Source organism: Neolamprologus brichardi, chromosome 23 (genome assembly GCF_056152115.1).
Source record: "Neolamprologus brichardi isolate AB-2024 chromosome 23, ASM5615211v1, whole genome shotgun sequence".
Taxonomy (NCBI): Eukaryota; Metazoa; Chordata; class Actinopteri; order Cichliformes; family Cichlidae; genus Neolamprologus; species Neolamprologus brichardi.
Genome location: NC_142125.1, coordinates 6151464 through 6166581, shown reverse-complemented (window position 1 = coordinate 6166581; position 15118 = coordinate 6151464). Strand labels below are relative to the sequence as shown.

Sequence of the window (15118 nt, the reverse complement as noted above, 5' to 3'; positions counted from 1 at the left end):
TTTCCTCTTGAATGCCATGTTACTCTTGTTGGTGCTGCTGCTATCATAGACCTACTTTTGATAAGAGTCTCTGCTAACTGAGCCTCAGAGGTTACCGCCTACTGTATTCAACACTTCCTAAAAATGTCTCGCCCCATCGAGTGCCAAAATGAATACATTAAAGACGACATATTCCTCACCATGTTCCCCATACTAGGAAATAGGTTGCAACTGTGCTCATTTGGTTTAATTTCTCCGTCTTGGTAATTTGCACAAAATGCCAAAAATCAAAAACTATAAAATTTAAAACAAGAACCTTTATTAAAACTGACATAAGACACAAAAGGCAACATTTATAAGAATGTTTACATGCATTTCAATTTGAGCTGAAATAACCAGCAGTGGAATCCGCTTGAAAAGTTTGCACGCGTCACACATTCTGATGCAGCTTTCCCTTCCCCCCAAAAACAAACGCTTTAAAATACAAACAAATCAAATATCTTGAAATGCCAGTAATCCCACGAGCAGCAAGCGTGCAGAGAGGTTTCACTGGCAGCAAAGATTAGTACAGTAACATACATCTACAGTTTAAAATTTAATTTGACCTATTTACACGGCAGACCGTTAGGTTTTCATTAACTTGAAATTTAAAGACGAACAGACACGATTGACAATATCAGACGAAGTCTGGCTCGCTGTCTCGATTCCTCGTCAGTGGTAATTTCTTTCCACAGAGACGTGCCAGTGGAAGGCCCGACAGGCTCAGTGTGGGAGAGCACGGGTGGTAATTGTTGTTATTGTTGGACTGATTCACGTTGAGCTCGGCCAGAGAAGCACTCAGATCCTGCTCTTCTCCAGCACCTTCTTCTGGGGGCCCGCTGTCTGGCAGAGCGGGGGGTTCTTCTCCCTCTGGGTTTTCCTGATCCTGATCTTGTTCAGGCTCGATGTGGATTGCAGACTGACTGGACAGGTCCAAACTGTCCCTGTAGCTCAGCTGGTCATCGTCTATGCTCACGCTCTCCTGCTTCGTAAGGCTGTGGGAGTGCCTCTCGTCCAGCTCAGAGTCAGAGTCTGGGAGCTGCTCACTGGAGCCCAATGACCCCAAAGAGCTTCCTGAATGCAGATAAATGTATATGACATTTTCAAGAGCAAATCATTTACTATAAAATTACACAACTTGGCCTTTAAAACTCACCACATCCCTCCTCTGTCTTGTCAACCTCAGGTTTAGGCTTCTCTCTGCTCACATCCTCTTCTGCATCAACAGGGCTCACCATTTTCTCTTGTGTAACATTTTCCTGAAACCAGGAGGGACAGTGTGAAAGCTTCACAACATGAATTTATTCTCAGTCAACAGAAAAATGCAAATCGGGTGTCTCTATTAGCCAGACTGATTATGACCAGTTTTGCTATTGCTCGTTAATACCGGGCTGTTTGCAACCTTTAACTCTTTAGACTTTATTAAAGCAGGTTTCCTGTTCCAATGCTTTAGAGCAGGGGTGTCGAACTCCAGGCCTCGAGGGCCGGTGTCCTGCAGGTTTTAGATCTCACCCTGGGTCAACACACCTGAATCAAGTGATCAGTTCATTACCAGGCCTCTGGAGAACTTCAAGACATGTTGAGGAGTTAATTTAGCCATTTAAATCAGCTGTGTTGGATCAAGGACACATCTAAAACCTGCAGGACACCGGCCCTCGAGGCCTGGAGTTTGACACCTGTGCTTTAGAGTATGTGTGAAAACAGAGCAAATATTTTGTGTATTTAATTTCTAAAAATGTCTCACAAAAAGGCTCAGCAGTAAGTAAATACTAATGTGCACCGTGTGCTGGAGTCCTACCTGCTGCGTGGAGGCAGCGCGGGAGGTTTTGTGGGTCTGAGAAGTTTTGGATTGGAAGATGGAAGAGTAGAAGACTATGAAGGCCTCCACGATGCGAGCCTGATGGGGATAATCAACCAAAGAGGACAGGGATATCGTAGCCCCGGTTGGACGGGGCCGCATCAGAGAGGGCCCAAACACGATGCCAAGGTTGCTGGGGCTCATCTTGTTATCCTCTTCCAGCTCTGCGATCCTGGAATGAGAACGATGGAGCAAGAAAGGATGGTGAGGTTAACAGAATCTCACCAAAATTAATATGACTTGTATGACTAACTCACCTTCGAAGGTGGCGAACGATGTAGCGCAGCGTGGCGATGTTGGGCTTGGGCAGCTCCTTTAAAAGTTCCCTCAGACTGTCCACCAGGACCAGGACCTCTGGGTCCGTGTCTGGGCCCAGATCCACCAGCTCTGGCCCCCTGCTCACTGCCGGGTGAGTGCTGCTCGACTCGGAGTCCTCCCCCTCCGGTGTGTCTCCTTCATTATGCAGACTCTCCTTTGCCAAACCCATCAGCTTGTTGTACAGATGGAAAGGCATGATGGGCTCAGGCAGCTGGGGGTAAAGGAAAAACACCAAACATACGATGATTGACTCGAGCTTCAGGTTCAGTCTTTACTAGCTGCTGCACATCAGTGTAACCTCAGTTACCTGTCTGAGGTAAAGCTTGAGCACGTTGCTTATGTCATGTGGCGAACACTGCGACAACTCGACCAGCTCTTTTCCATTCTCAAAGGCCTGACACAGTTTCTCCACACGGGTCTTCACTCCATTCACCCTGTAGATGCCCTGAAAAGAGGAGAGAGGAGATTTAAACCCAACGGTTCAAAGGCAAACAATCAGAAATCGACCACCCCTTCAAAACGCAGCATACGTGCTTTTTCTCACCTTCATCTTCAGTGCCCGTCTCTCGATCTCAGAGATGCACTTGGTGATGATGAAGGGAATACCGTCACTGGCACAGCTGGCTACCTGAGTGAAATCTCTGCCAAACAGCTGCAGACGGCCCTGCAGCTTCTTATGACCACACTGGATCGCCAGAGTTTCCAGACAGCGCTTGTGGCACGCCAGGAAACACTGAGAAAACAGTTAATATAATGATTATCATCTTAACCATCGTAGCCTGGGAACAGCTGTAACTTGTGACTAGGTAGAAAAACTTGTGACATCTAATTAGGAAGAACGTTAAAAAAACCCAAAAATGATTACAAAGGTGTAATGTGCAACTTCAATAGTGTAGGTAACATATATAAACTACGCATAATGCATAGTTTTAGTCATACAAAATGTTTCTCCCACTGAAAACTCGACGTCTAGATGAACAGAATCAACTTTTTGGGAACCTCTACCGAACTCATGTTCAATTTCACTGATAAAAAACTTGAACTACAGGTGTTTCACATTTGCAATGCAAAGTAAGGCTGCTTGTTGCAATCAACAGTATTCAAATGAGTATGGTTAATCTTGCTGTGAATCTCAATTATCAGTGAGTGACAGCCACGTGACAGCCAGCTGAATGTTGTACATGTCTATATGTGTTTATAGTCAATCCTCATGTATACACACACACACACACACACACACACACACCTGTTCCATCCCTTAATTATTCCAACATCTGCACCATAAATACGCTATATGTGCTGTTATTGTCAGTAATGACTGTTGTCTACTCTGTTATGTACACTTAGAACAAAGAAACAACCAGAGTCATATTTCTTGTAGGTGTACACATGCTCGGTTAATAAACGTGTGTACAAATAAATAAAATTAAAAACATATCACCTGATGGAATAAAATTAGATAACACGGGCATTAATAAGGGATGACACAGTGGAATCACAATTGCCTTACTACAAGGTTTAAAAAAAAATAAATTATATATATATATATATATATATATATTTTTTTAAAAGGGTACATTTCCACTGAATGTATTATGCCTATTGGAAGGAGAACCCCCGATTCAATAGAAAAGATGGTGGAAAAAAATGGTATAAAGATGTGAAATTTCTCTATCATTACATAATCCTGTTAAAGTTGTTTGTTGTGGTTTTATTGTCTCTTTGTTTGCAGTTCTTGATATTTTCTTGGAACATTGTGGAAATTCCAGTTTCCTGTTCTAAAAACAGAAACTGTACCATCTGTTGTAATCAGAGTGACGTAAAAATAAATAATTTTTTTTACAATTCTTTCTTCGGAAATTATTTTTTCTCCCCTCGTTTGCTTTGAGACATGCTTTACCGTTTATGCTACTTAGTTCCTTGTTATTGCTATAAATATACAAGATTGTAACAGTTACAGTGACATCATCAGTCTTGTGATGGGCATTTTGAACTTTGCTAAATTTTCCAACCAGAAGGGACGAGCAAGGTGTGGACTGACAGCGGAGGTGCATTTTACAGTTTTTTGCACTTCCCCCTCCAACCATTAGAAACAATGCAATTTCCACATTGGCTTTACTTCTCAGGGAAGTCCATCCTTTACAGAAAGTCTGAGATGTTCATTTTTAGTGTTTATCACTACATACTGTAATTTACATGTATCCACACTGAACATATTTATCTAACCACTGGTGCATTTTTCTCAGACCATTTGCTATTTTGTGGGTTTCAACATTATTAATTATTAATTAATAAGTTAATTATTTTAAGAACACAAAATATTTTACTTTGACATTTGCATATGCTCACTGAATACGCTGACTACTATCATTAAAATGTAGCCTGCATCAGCAACACACTGAGCCGATCTAACCACAGCTGGAAGGCTTTCAGTGTTTCAGTGTGCAACTCAGAGCGTGAGCCTCAAAACATGTTAGCCTGGTGAAGTGATGAAGAACTCACCTCCTCGCACTCAGCTCCCTGGAAATAAACGTAGCTGTCACATTCGCGGCACTTGGAAGGAGTCCGAAGCTTCCTCAGTCGGTGGGTCAGGGCTGCTTTGGACAGGCCGATATTACGGAAAGGTCCGGTGGACACCACCACGTCTGGATCCATGCCGTTAATATCTGCACAGAATAACCCCCATCACACACTCCGCAAAATCCAAACTCAACCGATAGCCAGGTTTAACATGTACAATCTGAAAATCTTACTTGGACTTTCAAATGAGGACACATTTCCATCTTTTTCATCTGCATCCTCGTTGGATGACATCGTTCCAGTTGATGAAGTCCGAACAATCTTAGCGATGTCACCTAAAATAAGTGAGTTTGAGAGCGTTTATAATGCATGCTGCCATCTCTGGAGCAGGGTTTTGGTACGGATTAACGCGAAACTAACAAAACACGTGTCTCCGCTCACTTGTGCTGGCAGTTGGAGAATCCAGGCCTCCATCTCCTACAACGCTGTCATCGCTCACTGTTGAGCCCCATGACTTATGCCCCTGTCCTGTGATAATAAAAGGGACAATAACATGAGCTAGTCACATCTTTACATTGCCAATTCTGTTAACTACAGACATCAGCTTAGTAACAGGTCACAAGTCTGAGGAATTGTTACGATTTCTGTAAAATCTTTAGCAGCGGCAGGCATCGGATGCACTTACTCTTACGCTGGACTTCTGACTCTCGGCTTTCTCCAGCTGTCGTCTCCGCACTGACGGCAGGACTGTCTGTTTGACTCGTTTGCGTATCTGTGTTGAAGCTGTCATTCCTCGGTCTGTGACCATGGCTGCAACAATTTGGGATTTTCAGATTGCAAATGCATTAAAAGTGGGTTTCTTTTGTCACATACACAGTCATACACATTACAACATGCAGTGGCATGTTTATTGCAATTCCTAACTAGATAAGAGAATAAAACTAAACTGAAAATTCAAAAATGAAAAAGTATCATAAAAAAATAAATAAATAAAAATTAAAAAGGTGTGGAGACATTGAACAGTCAAAAAACAACAACAACAGTAATTGAGGTATATTATTGAAATGCATTATTTTGTTATTAAGTGCATGTAGAGAGTGTAGTCCTACGCCTGGGTACAGGGTTGTGTGTAGCAGGTGTGATATGGCATTTTAGTACAAATTACAGCATCAGTGGTATAACACTGTATATAGAGTATACATTGTTGTATGTAGTCAATCAACTCCTAAAACAGTCTAACCCAGGTTATATTTGGGAAACAGAAACCATGTGGTTTTGATACATTGTGTCAAGTCTGTGAAGATATTTGGTTAAAGAGAGAACACATTTAGGAACGAGTAACCAGATATGAGTGGATCCTTGCTAAATTCTCTCTGCAACCCCCATCCTGAGCTGCATATGAATGGTTTCATTGAGAAACTAATTGAGGACGCGCTTGAAGTTCTTACTGCGACGATGAGTTGGAGGGGGAGTATGACTCAAACGCGTACTGGATGCTCGGCTGCTCTGGCAGCTGCAGGTCTCGCACGTGAGCGGCGTACTGCTGGCCGGGGTCGTACAGCTTGCTGCTCTCGCACAGAGTCTGGTAGTGCACAGGCAGGGCTACTGTCTGCATGTGCATGAGCTGGTAGTAGGAGATGGTCGCCTGGAAGTGAAAAGATTAGATGGTGAGCATTTGTAGTTTTTCTTCTTGGCGAGACGCGATGGCTCGTGTGGCCTTTGTTCTCACCGAGCGAATGGTCTGATCGCTCTGTTTGATGATGTCCTGCAGCTGCCTCAGCACGGTGACCTTTGTGTGCTCAAGCTCCTGCTGCTGAGTGGCAGCGTCTGCTATACAAGTCTTGTAGGTGGCCTCCGCCTCATCTGCCTGTGCACACACACACACACACAAACAGTTTCAGTTTACTTCTGCTTTTTCTTTGCCGTTTATATCTGTCAGATTATTTATCAGACAGAAAAGTGTTGATGAAACATTTCACACAGTGGCAAAAATCAGAATGGGTAAGCTTAGTTATTCTTGAAGCGTAAGGTGCGGCCCCCTGGTGGGCAATGAAGGTACACAATTCTTCATTTTCTAACCTATTTTTTAAAAATCATGAATTCATCCAGTAGTGGGAAAGATCTAAAAGTCCAGCAGTGGTTTTCACGAGCCCTATGTAAAGCTGAACTGTTCACTCAGCCTAAACTAGCAAATATCAGATAAACTATTTCCTTCTTTGTGTCCTCACACAACATCTTTGGCTCATGTGACTGTCAGAGTTGTGACCAAAGATTTTCAGCTGATCGAGGTCTTATGCAACTAAAATTTAATCGTATTTCTTCCTGCAGAGACAAAACAAGATCAGCAAAACAAAGTTATCGAGAAGAACCTTGTTGCGAGCCTCTTCTTCCACTCGTTTCTTCTTCTCCACAGACTTCGCTGTGGATCCCCCTCCCTCCTCTTCAGCTCGGCAGGCTGCCGTCTTAGCCTTGTCGTACTCCTCGCAGCGTGCTATGTAGGCTTGCTTGGCCTTCCGCAGGTTTGCCTCACACTCCATCTAAACGAGGAGGAACGAAACAAAATAAATAAATAAATAAAATGGTTTGTGGCATTTTCAGTAAAAGGATAAAGCAGGGCTGTTGATTAATAAAAGATCATAAGGCCATACCAATTTTCTTTTAGCTCGAATCCAGTGTTCCTTGATCTCCTTACGTCTCTTTTCATGCTCCTGTTTACGCTGCATCAGAGGCTGCAGGATACACATTAAATATGAGAGGCGAGAAATTACAAGCGACTAATCAAAAATGTGGTTTGTGCTTCATTTACTAGAATAGTAACCAATAACTCAGAAATGCACCTGAATGAAGGTTTGGCTGTGCAGGGTGTTGTTGGCCTGCTGCAGGCCCACACTCTGCTCCTGGTCCTGCTCCAGAGCCAGAGAGTAGATGGAGAAAAGAGGCATGTGGGGCTGGAGGAAGAGAGCGAGCAATAAGATGACGATCGTGAACAATAAAGAAATTACAGCTCGTGGTTTTTAATCTTTAGAGGTGAAAGTGAACGGGGCTTACATGTGTAATACTGTGTTTGGAAGACTGGTATAATCTCTGGAGGCCTTTGGAGAACTCGGTCTCTGGGGAAGACAAAACAAAAACAGAGATTATTACAATTATGGTCAAAAGCACAACTTCTAGGATAAAGTGCACTAATCAAAATTTAATCACCCCAAAGAATTCACTATTTTTTAATAAGATAGAATAAACTTGAACGGCCACTTGAAGCTGTCTTCAAAGATGCCTCAATCCTCATGGACTCCCAGGTTAAAACCCCCCAAATGTACATAAGAAATAACAATGTCTCCAGCCTATAGTTGTTTTTTAAAACCAATTTTCTCCCATATGACAGCTAAATGGGTGGATTTAGTAAGCTCATCAGTTCACTGATAACTTGCTACATTGTACTCTCATCTAAAAATAGTCACTTCTGACTCAAAAAACAAACGAACAAAAAAAAAAAAAAAAAAACCCAAAACATGTCAGTGAGAAGAAGCTCAAGTCTAGTTTAGTGTCTGAAATCATAGTTGATAGTTGGTCTGACTTTGTACAATCACTCTCACATAGTTTCATTAGTTTCGTCACTCCCACTAACCAAGTGAAGTTCTCTTTTCCACGTAGCACATCAGGTCCTTCATGTACTTGGAAATGGTTTTGGCGTAGAGCAGAGCAGAGTCCACTCCTCCCTCGCTGTGCTGTAGGATGACATCCACTTCCTCAGCTCTACCTACACATCAACACACCAACACAGGTCACTGTGCAGGAAACGCAGGACGATTGTTTGCATCGGGTATGCGAGTCGATTTGATTTTGAAGCTCATTTTTAGCATCTTCTGCTGTGGTCAGTACTGAAATCTGTCATTTCTCTCTGCTAAAAACTTTCCCTGTGACTGTGGCTTTCCAACAAACTAACTGCGACAACATCCGAGCACTGCAGGATATTCATCAGCAGGGGGAGACCTACTGTACATGAAATAAAACCTCTCACATGAATACAGGGATGACATTAAGATGACTACAGTGACGTTGGCGGTTTGAAAGTATGCACCGTCACATCAAAATATAGAAAATAGGAAAATATCCACTATAACGTTTACATATGGGGTCAAATGAGATGAATGGAAAAGAGGTTACACTGTTATGCAAAGCAGCACCTGTGATTAACTGAAAGCAAAAGCTGTACGGCACCTTTATGCTTACCCATGTCCTGCAGGTCGCTCCTGTAATGTCCACCATCTCCTCCATGGCCAGAACCAGTGTACAAGTTCTCCATGGACTAAAACGGCATAAACACGAAGCTTTACTCGCTAGAATTGGAGGATATTTTTCTTTTTTTTCCTTCTCCCTTACACTCAGCAGAAATTTGGGTGTGGGAGTCATTTTGTGGGCAGTGACGTTTAATTTAATCAAGGAGCTTTTTGCGTAACCACCACATTAAGTAACTTTTCTTTTTGGTTGGCATGTGTGACATATAGGTGACAAACTCACTCTGCTCTTCTCTGTAGGCAGCAAGGAGAGCAACGTGCTGCTGTCCACCTCTCCCATCAGCAGCTCAGACACACTGAAGAGAAACACAGAGACTCCGTCACACAAACGTAAAATCGTTGTTGAATTGCAGAGAGAGAAAAAGCGTAAAATGGATTTCAAAAGAGAAAGCGGTAGAGAGGAAGAGGGCCAGGCCTTCTACGAAACCTCCACAGGTACACTGCAGATTGAAGGTGATAAGCAAGTTTCGTGCCAGTTTGTGTTAGTCTACCAGCTTTCCTTCGCCCCCCCCCCCCCTAAAATCATGTAATTTGGTAGCAGTCATTTTTATTTTCTTGCAACCATCCTATGTGCTGAAATGCAGGCCAAACAACAACGCTAGATTTTTCCGTCTTTGCATTCATGTCAAAATCGAGTCATACAGAGGAAGGCTAGAGAAGAGAATGAGGAAACAGACTCATATGGCAGATTTCAACTGTCTCTGCCAGCTCACTTCCTCCTGAAGCTGTGTGACAGTTGTGTAAACCCTAAAATGGCACAGACAGGCATGCGATAAAATCCTGGTACGATACGCCACAATTATACTTCAGCTTTTAGTATTTTTCCTTTGCCATTAAAAAAAAAAATATATAGTCATTTGACATTACTATTAGAAAAAAAAAAAATACAAAAAGTTACAGGAAAACAAAAGCAAATTTAAAGGCCAGTTCCTTTGATCTCAACTATTCTCAGGTAGCTCAAATCAACCCAGTGTTCCCACGATGTATCATCTCTTTGGTCTGCAATCTGTTCATTTAGCAGGCAGGTAGTCAACAGCATTTTCTACTTTTGGTTTTTTGTCATACGGTAGAAGAAAACCCACTTCCTGTTTTCAGCTTTGTCTCATGCAAATGTGTCACCATCACTGCACTTCTCTCTCTCTCATTCCCAACAGCAGACTACTTTGTTCGTAATAATATCTACAATTACACACCACTTGAGCCGCCTGTGTGTGAACGATAGCCTACTGGACACCACTAAGGCTTCGCTGCCACTGAAATACATTCTTAGAAGCTACTGATAAGCAACAGAAGCAGCTTTTGACAGCGTTTTACTTTTATATATGAATAAAAAGCTGATTTAGATACTTACTTGCTACTAAAAGCGACAGCAATGGTTTCAATTGCCTTCTCAAAGTCCTTTTTATCAGCCTCGTTAGAGGACTCATAGTGGAAACCTGGAAAATCGTACATGTGTTCAGCTTTCAGTCGTGGTCAAGAGTAGTTACAGAGTGATGTTGGGTTTTACCGTCATTGTACAACTCAGATTTACATCGAGACTTTCAAAGACGTGCATCTAAAAAAACAGAAGAGTCCGTCTACCTTTGACCTTGGATATGAGTTTGCCGGCAGCAGTGAGGATCTCGACGGTGTTGAGCAGAGGATAAGTGTTGATGACCTGGCGCAAAATCCGAAGCACCTCCCCTAAACACTCGTGGGCCACGGGCCGCTGACTCTCCTTACCTGGGTGAGAGAGAGTCGTGGTAGGTGAAACAAGAACCAAGAGGGAAAACAGCGGAACAAGCTTCAAAAAAAGATCATGCTTGAGGTTTAGGATGTGTTGACTTGCCAACAATAAGCCATCTACTAAAATCGCTGCCAGCGCGTAGCAACTCGTCTCGTTCTTGATACAATATCTACATGAACATTTTGCTGACTTGTGGCACCACCTGAGATACAGTTTAAACAGAATCTCTGCTTCCTTTCCGCAACAAACACTAAGAACTTGCTGATTTTAATCCTCACATAGCCAAGTCTGTGTTCATTAAAGAAATGTAGGTGCTTACAGGTGGAATTTTTAAAAATGTTTGGCTAGAGCAAGGCTAGCAAGAAACTGAGTGCTATCGATACATTAGCTCTTCCCTGAAATAACATTGCTGAACATCTCCAAGTCTTTCTTCCCAGGGGAACAGCAGATGGAGACTGACAGTTGAAACGCCAACCATAAGGACACTGATAATAGGCCAAGTGTCAGACAGGTCAGCTCCAGATAAACATTGTCAGCTTTAATGTCACTGGTGACACATTTCTAGCCTCCTTTCCTCCAGACACCGGTTTTGTCAACCCTTTAATGTTGCAACCTCGCATTCTTCCATCGAGTCATCTAATCACGCTGGCTCGCTGGTGGAGGAGAGCAGAGGGCAGCCGGTCCATCACCCTCGTCTCCAAATGTGTGTCAGAGGATCAGATTAGCAGCAGCACGCTACAAGAACAGAGTGACCTAAACACAGTGCCGGAGAGGATGTGGTCCCTTCTATTGTTTTGCAACACTACAAACCAACTGTGGTGTTCTGCAACGTTTTTTTTTTTTCCTGTGGCTCAAATGTTCTTTTTGAAGTTTCTGAGAACAGTTTTTAATGTCAAAAGAGGTTTTGCTTTAATTAAGAGCACCTCAACACCGCAATTGTATTTTTGATTCTGAAAGTGATCAGTGTCGCATCACTGCAACGCAGCCAGACTATCAAAGGAGGAAGTGCGGACGAGGCCTTTCTGTCAGAGACAATCCATCATGGCTTCCTGTTTAGAAAGCTCTCTGTGGGTGGAGAACGTGACAGAACAGAGCCAGATAACAGACAAGTGAGCTAAACTAGCCAAAACAAGACAAACTAGAGAAGACAACACAGTTTGAGCATTTAGCAGGTGGACTTTCTTTGTTTTTTAAACCCCTGTGATATGGCCCTTTTTTTAAAGCTTCACTGCATCGTGCACGTGGAGCACAAGAACATGTCTGCAGTAAACAAAAAACTGGTTTCCTGCTGGAGACAAGCGTGCGGTTGTCTTTGTGAGCGCGCTGCCTCCATTTGGAGAGAGGAAGCTCAGAGCCTCTTGTAAAGCTTGCTTGTGCAGAGATGCTCCGCCCATAACACACTCCTCCTCCTCCTCCCCCCTTGCACACCGCGCACATGTGTCGCTGAACACGGCGGATGTAAGATTGGATCCCTCATGTCCTCTCTGTGTAAGCTCTTGTCAAAATGGAGTGACACAAAAGGGAAGAGAGAGTGCAAACAGCATTGTTGTTTCTCCAAAACTACTGAATGGAAGTCGACTAATCAAAAGCTTACATGGCTTCGTGTCAGCAGAAAAGTGTGTGTTGCCCCGACAGTGGGGAAAACAAGTGATATTTTTAATGTGCTCAGCTCGGAGGGACTCCCAGAGCGCTTTGTTCAAAACAAATCCAGACATATCACATGCAACTGAACACGTTTCTGTAAGTCAGAGTTTGGCAGGGAAGACTGCAGCTGCTAACAAGACCAAACAAAAGCCTGTCTGACAGGATGTATTTGGGGGCTTCTCACGCAGGTTTGTGTTGGAGATGTACAAGACAACGCTTAAACCTGTCACGGCTCTCACCCTCAGCCAGAACGACATCCTTCAGTTTCTCCACGGCCTCCGCGAAGCGTGCGACGTCCCTCAGCAGGGCTGGGATGTCCTCCACCTCGATGGCCGCGCTCTCTGGACTGTCAGATGGAGTCGTCGGGGTTATAGCCCCTTTTCCCTGACCTCTAGTGAAAACCCACGACTGGAGCGGGAACCCTGAGGAGACACGGAAATATCACTCAGCAAACACGCATTTAGTCTTCGTGTGAGACTTTAAATTTTTACTGAATAATCTTCATGAATTGTCACAAAAAAGAATAATAATAATAATAATAATAATAATAATAATAATAAAGGATTGATTCAAGATTTTAGAGAATACAATCAATCTAGTTCTATTACTGGGCCTAATTTAATGAAATAAAACAAACATGGGAATCTGTATCATTTGGTTTTCTGCATATGTGCACCAGTTTCAAGCTTATATGCTCACTAGTCCCAGTAGAATTACATTTACATTAGTGTGACATTAGAGGGGGCCCTTCACATCTACCCAAAACATTTAACTATTCCTTTACATTAGAGCATTTTTTGGGGGGGGTTCGGTCTTGGTCAGAAGTTGTAGAATGGCAGTTTCTGGTCATGATTTTCCTTCTTGCATTTAACAGTGTAAGAATTCCATTTAAAGAGCAATCATTAGTTAAAGAACTCCTCAGTTTCACAGCTTCTAGGCTTTGAAATCCAAGTCGATAATCTCAAGCTTTTCAGCTTCACTGATATTAAATGTTTAAAAGGTGATAACGCCACATAAATGCCTCAGTTACAGCTCATAAATGGTGTTTCGACCAGATTCTGTTTGTGATGGGCCACGCTCAGCAAGCAGGAGCAGGACTATAATTAAGTGATGGAGCAGACCTGCAGCGCTGGCGTGTCGGCTCAGTGCGGTCGGTCTCTTGAGAGTGGCCACAGGAGACGGGCAGCCCACCCCCTGCATCATTCCCAATTTATTGTGCTGAGCGCTCGGGGTGCCCGGGCAGGACGCGGAGGGATCCTGGAGCCCGGCGGAAGTTGGGGTAAGCGTCGAAGACGAGGAGGAGGAAGACGAGGGGGAACAGAAGAGTGTGACGTCGACTGCATCTCTGCGAGGCTGCTCCTGGAGAATGGAGAGCTGAGAGAGGACAGGAAGACAGAGAAGGTCAAGACTGCAACGCGGCTCGTCCCTTTCAGCATTACGGCCAACAAGGTGACTTTTCTTTGCCTCTGGGGCCAGCAGCACTGTTGTTATTAGTAAACAATCATATGCAGACTTTCACAAGATCCTGCTGCTGCTGCGTTGTGCAATACTTCCTGACTCCAAGCTGTTAACGGGTGTGGCAAACTCAGCAGAAAGTCGAATAACTTTATACATCACCTACAAAAAAATAAAATAAATAAACAAAACTCACGGAGAAGTTTCTTTTTTTTGGCTTGTTGGTACTGAACAGAAAACTTCAACTAAAGTCAGCGGCCTGTAGATTTAGGGCTCGACAAGTGCATCTCAACCAAACAAAAGCAGCCCGAAAATTGTAAATACTTTACAGCAAACCAAAAAAAAGCATCAGTGCATATTTTCTGTTCATATTGGAGACTTGTGTGTACACGACAAACGTACCTGTTTCAGCCATACGTTGTGCCTGTTGGGCAGTATGTCCAGTCTGTCCTTGCCTTTCGACTCGGCTTTTTTAACTCTCTGACTTGTAGAGTAAGGGTTGTAACTGTTTTTGCCACCACGTTTCAGCATGCTCCTTGCCCTCTAGACTTTTGTCCCCATTCTAATCACAAATTCTCGAAACGCATTCACTCACTTGCTCACTCACACACGCAAAAACCCCACAGGAGACATACTTCCTATGCGCCACATAACCAGATATGAGTCAGCTTACAGTCAGGTACCCATCTCAGCACTCAGCTCTGTGACACTGCATTATGATGACTGGTTTCAGCTTGAGGACAGTTTTCACACCCCTGATCGCACCAGCTACAACAGCAGAAAAGATTCCCCCCCCAAAAAAGACTAAAAACTTACAGAGCCTCACACAAACAAAAGCACCCCTGGTAATGAGCCCTCTCAGAAACTTGTCCACTCCAGATGATGGTCATCTGACACACACACAGTTAAACATCAGAAACCAGAAGTGATGCGCTACTCACAGACGGGGCGCTGCTCTGTGGCCCAGGGCTTCCTGCTCGACTCTTCTTCGAGATAGACGGTGTCTTGATTAGTTCCCGTTTCTTCCTGAACATCTTCAGGGTGCCTTTGCCGTCCATCCCGACTTCTTTAAGCTTCACGCACAGCCCCCCCACCCACCCCCCGACTCGCCACTTGGGTGCTCTGCCGCTCGAGCTCAGCGGGAGCTGGGTGCCATCCTGGTCGAGTTTGAGCCACGATAACTGTCTGTCTGTCTTCCTCCTCCTGGTGTCACTCATCGAGCCGCGCAGGCTCACTGACAGAGAAACTCACCGCAAACCGTCAGTGCGCACCCGGCATCCGCTG

General features: G+C 43.7%; 1 protein-coding gene across 3 annotated transcripts; it reads right to left on the bottom strand.

The window, feature by feature from the left end:
• Window positions 1-276: 276 nt before the first annotated feature.
• On the bottom strand, window positions 277-15051 carry arhgap45b (Rho GTPase activating protein 45b). 3 transcript variants are annotated; one of them, XM_087835966.1, is made up of 24 exons: window positions 14776-15051; window positions 13501-13753; window positions 12619-12801; window positions 10591-10731; window positions 10361-10445; window positions 9233-9305; window positions 8945-9020; window positions 8340-8471; window positions 7763-7824; window positions 7552-7662; window positions 7363-7443; window positions 7084-7251; window positions 6444-6581; window positions 6163-6359; window positions 5400-5524; window positions 5156-5242; window positions 4948-5049; window positions 4697-4860; window positions 2739-2927; window positions 2502-2639; window positions 2134-2405; window positions 1817-2048; window positions 1175-1277; window positions 277-1092 (listed from the first exon to the last, which is right to left on the bottom strand). In XM_087835966.1, exons 1-24 carry the CDS (start codon window positions 15049-15051, stop codon window positions 656-658), a joined length of 3825 nt encoding a protein of 1274 aa, XP_087692092.1. In that variant the 3' UTR covers window positions 277-655. The 3 variants fall into 3 exon arrangements, with proteins under 3 accessions (XP_087692092.1, XP_087692093.1, XP_087692094.1); XM_087835967.1 differs by having other exon boundaries at window positions 6205-6359; XM_087835968.1 differs by lacking the exon at window positions 14776-15051 and adding an exon at window positions 14237-14747.
• Window positions 15052-15118: the final 67 nt, after the last annotated feature.

Coding starts and splice junctions, on each gene's coding strand:
- arhgap45b (XM_087835966.1), bottom strand. CDS start 15,051: ATGAGTGACACCAGGAGGAGGAAGACAGACAGACAGTTATCGTGGCTC. Junction 9,021..9,232: donor TGCCTACAGAGAAGAGCAGA/GTGAGTTTGTCA, acceptor ATGCCGTTTTAG/TCCATGGAGAACTTGTACAC. Junction 5,050..5,155: donor TTCTCCAACTGCCAGCACAA/GTGAGCGGAGAC, acceptor CACTTATTTTAG/GTGACATCGCTAAGATTGTT.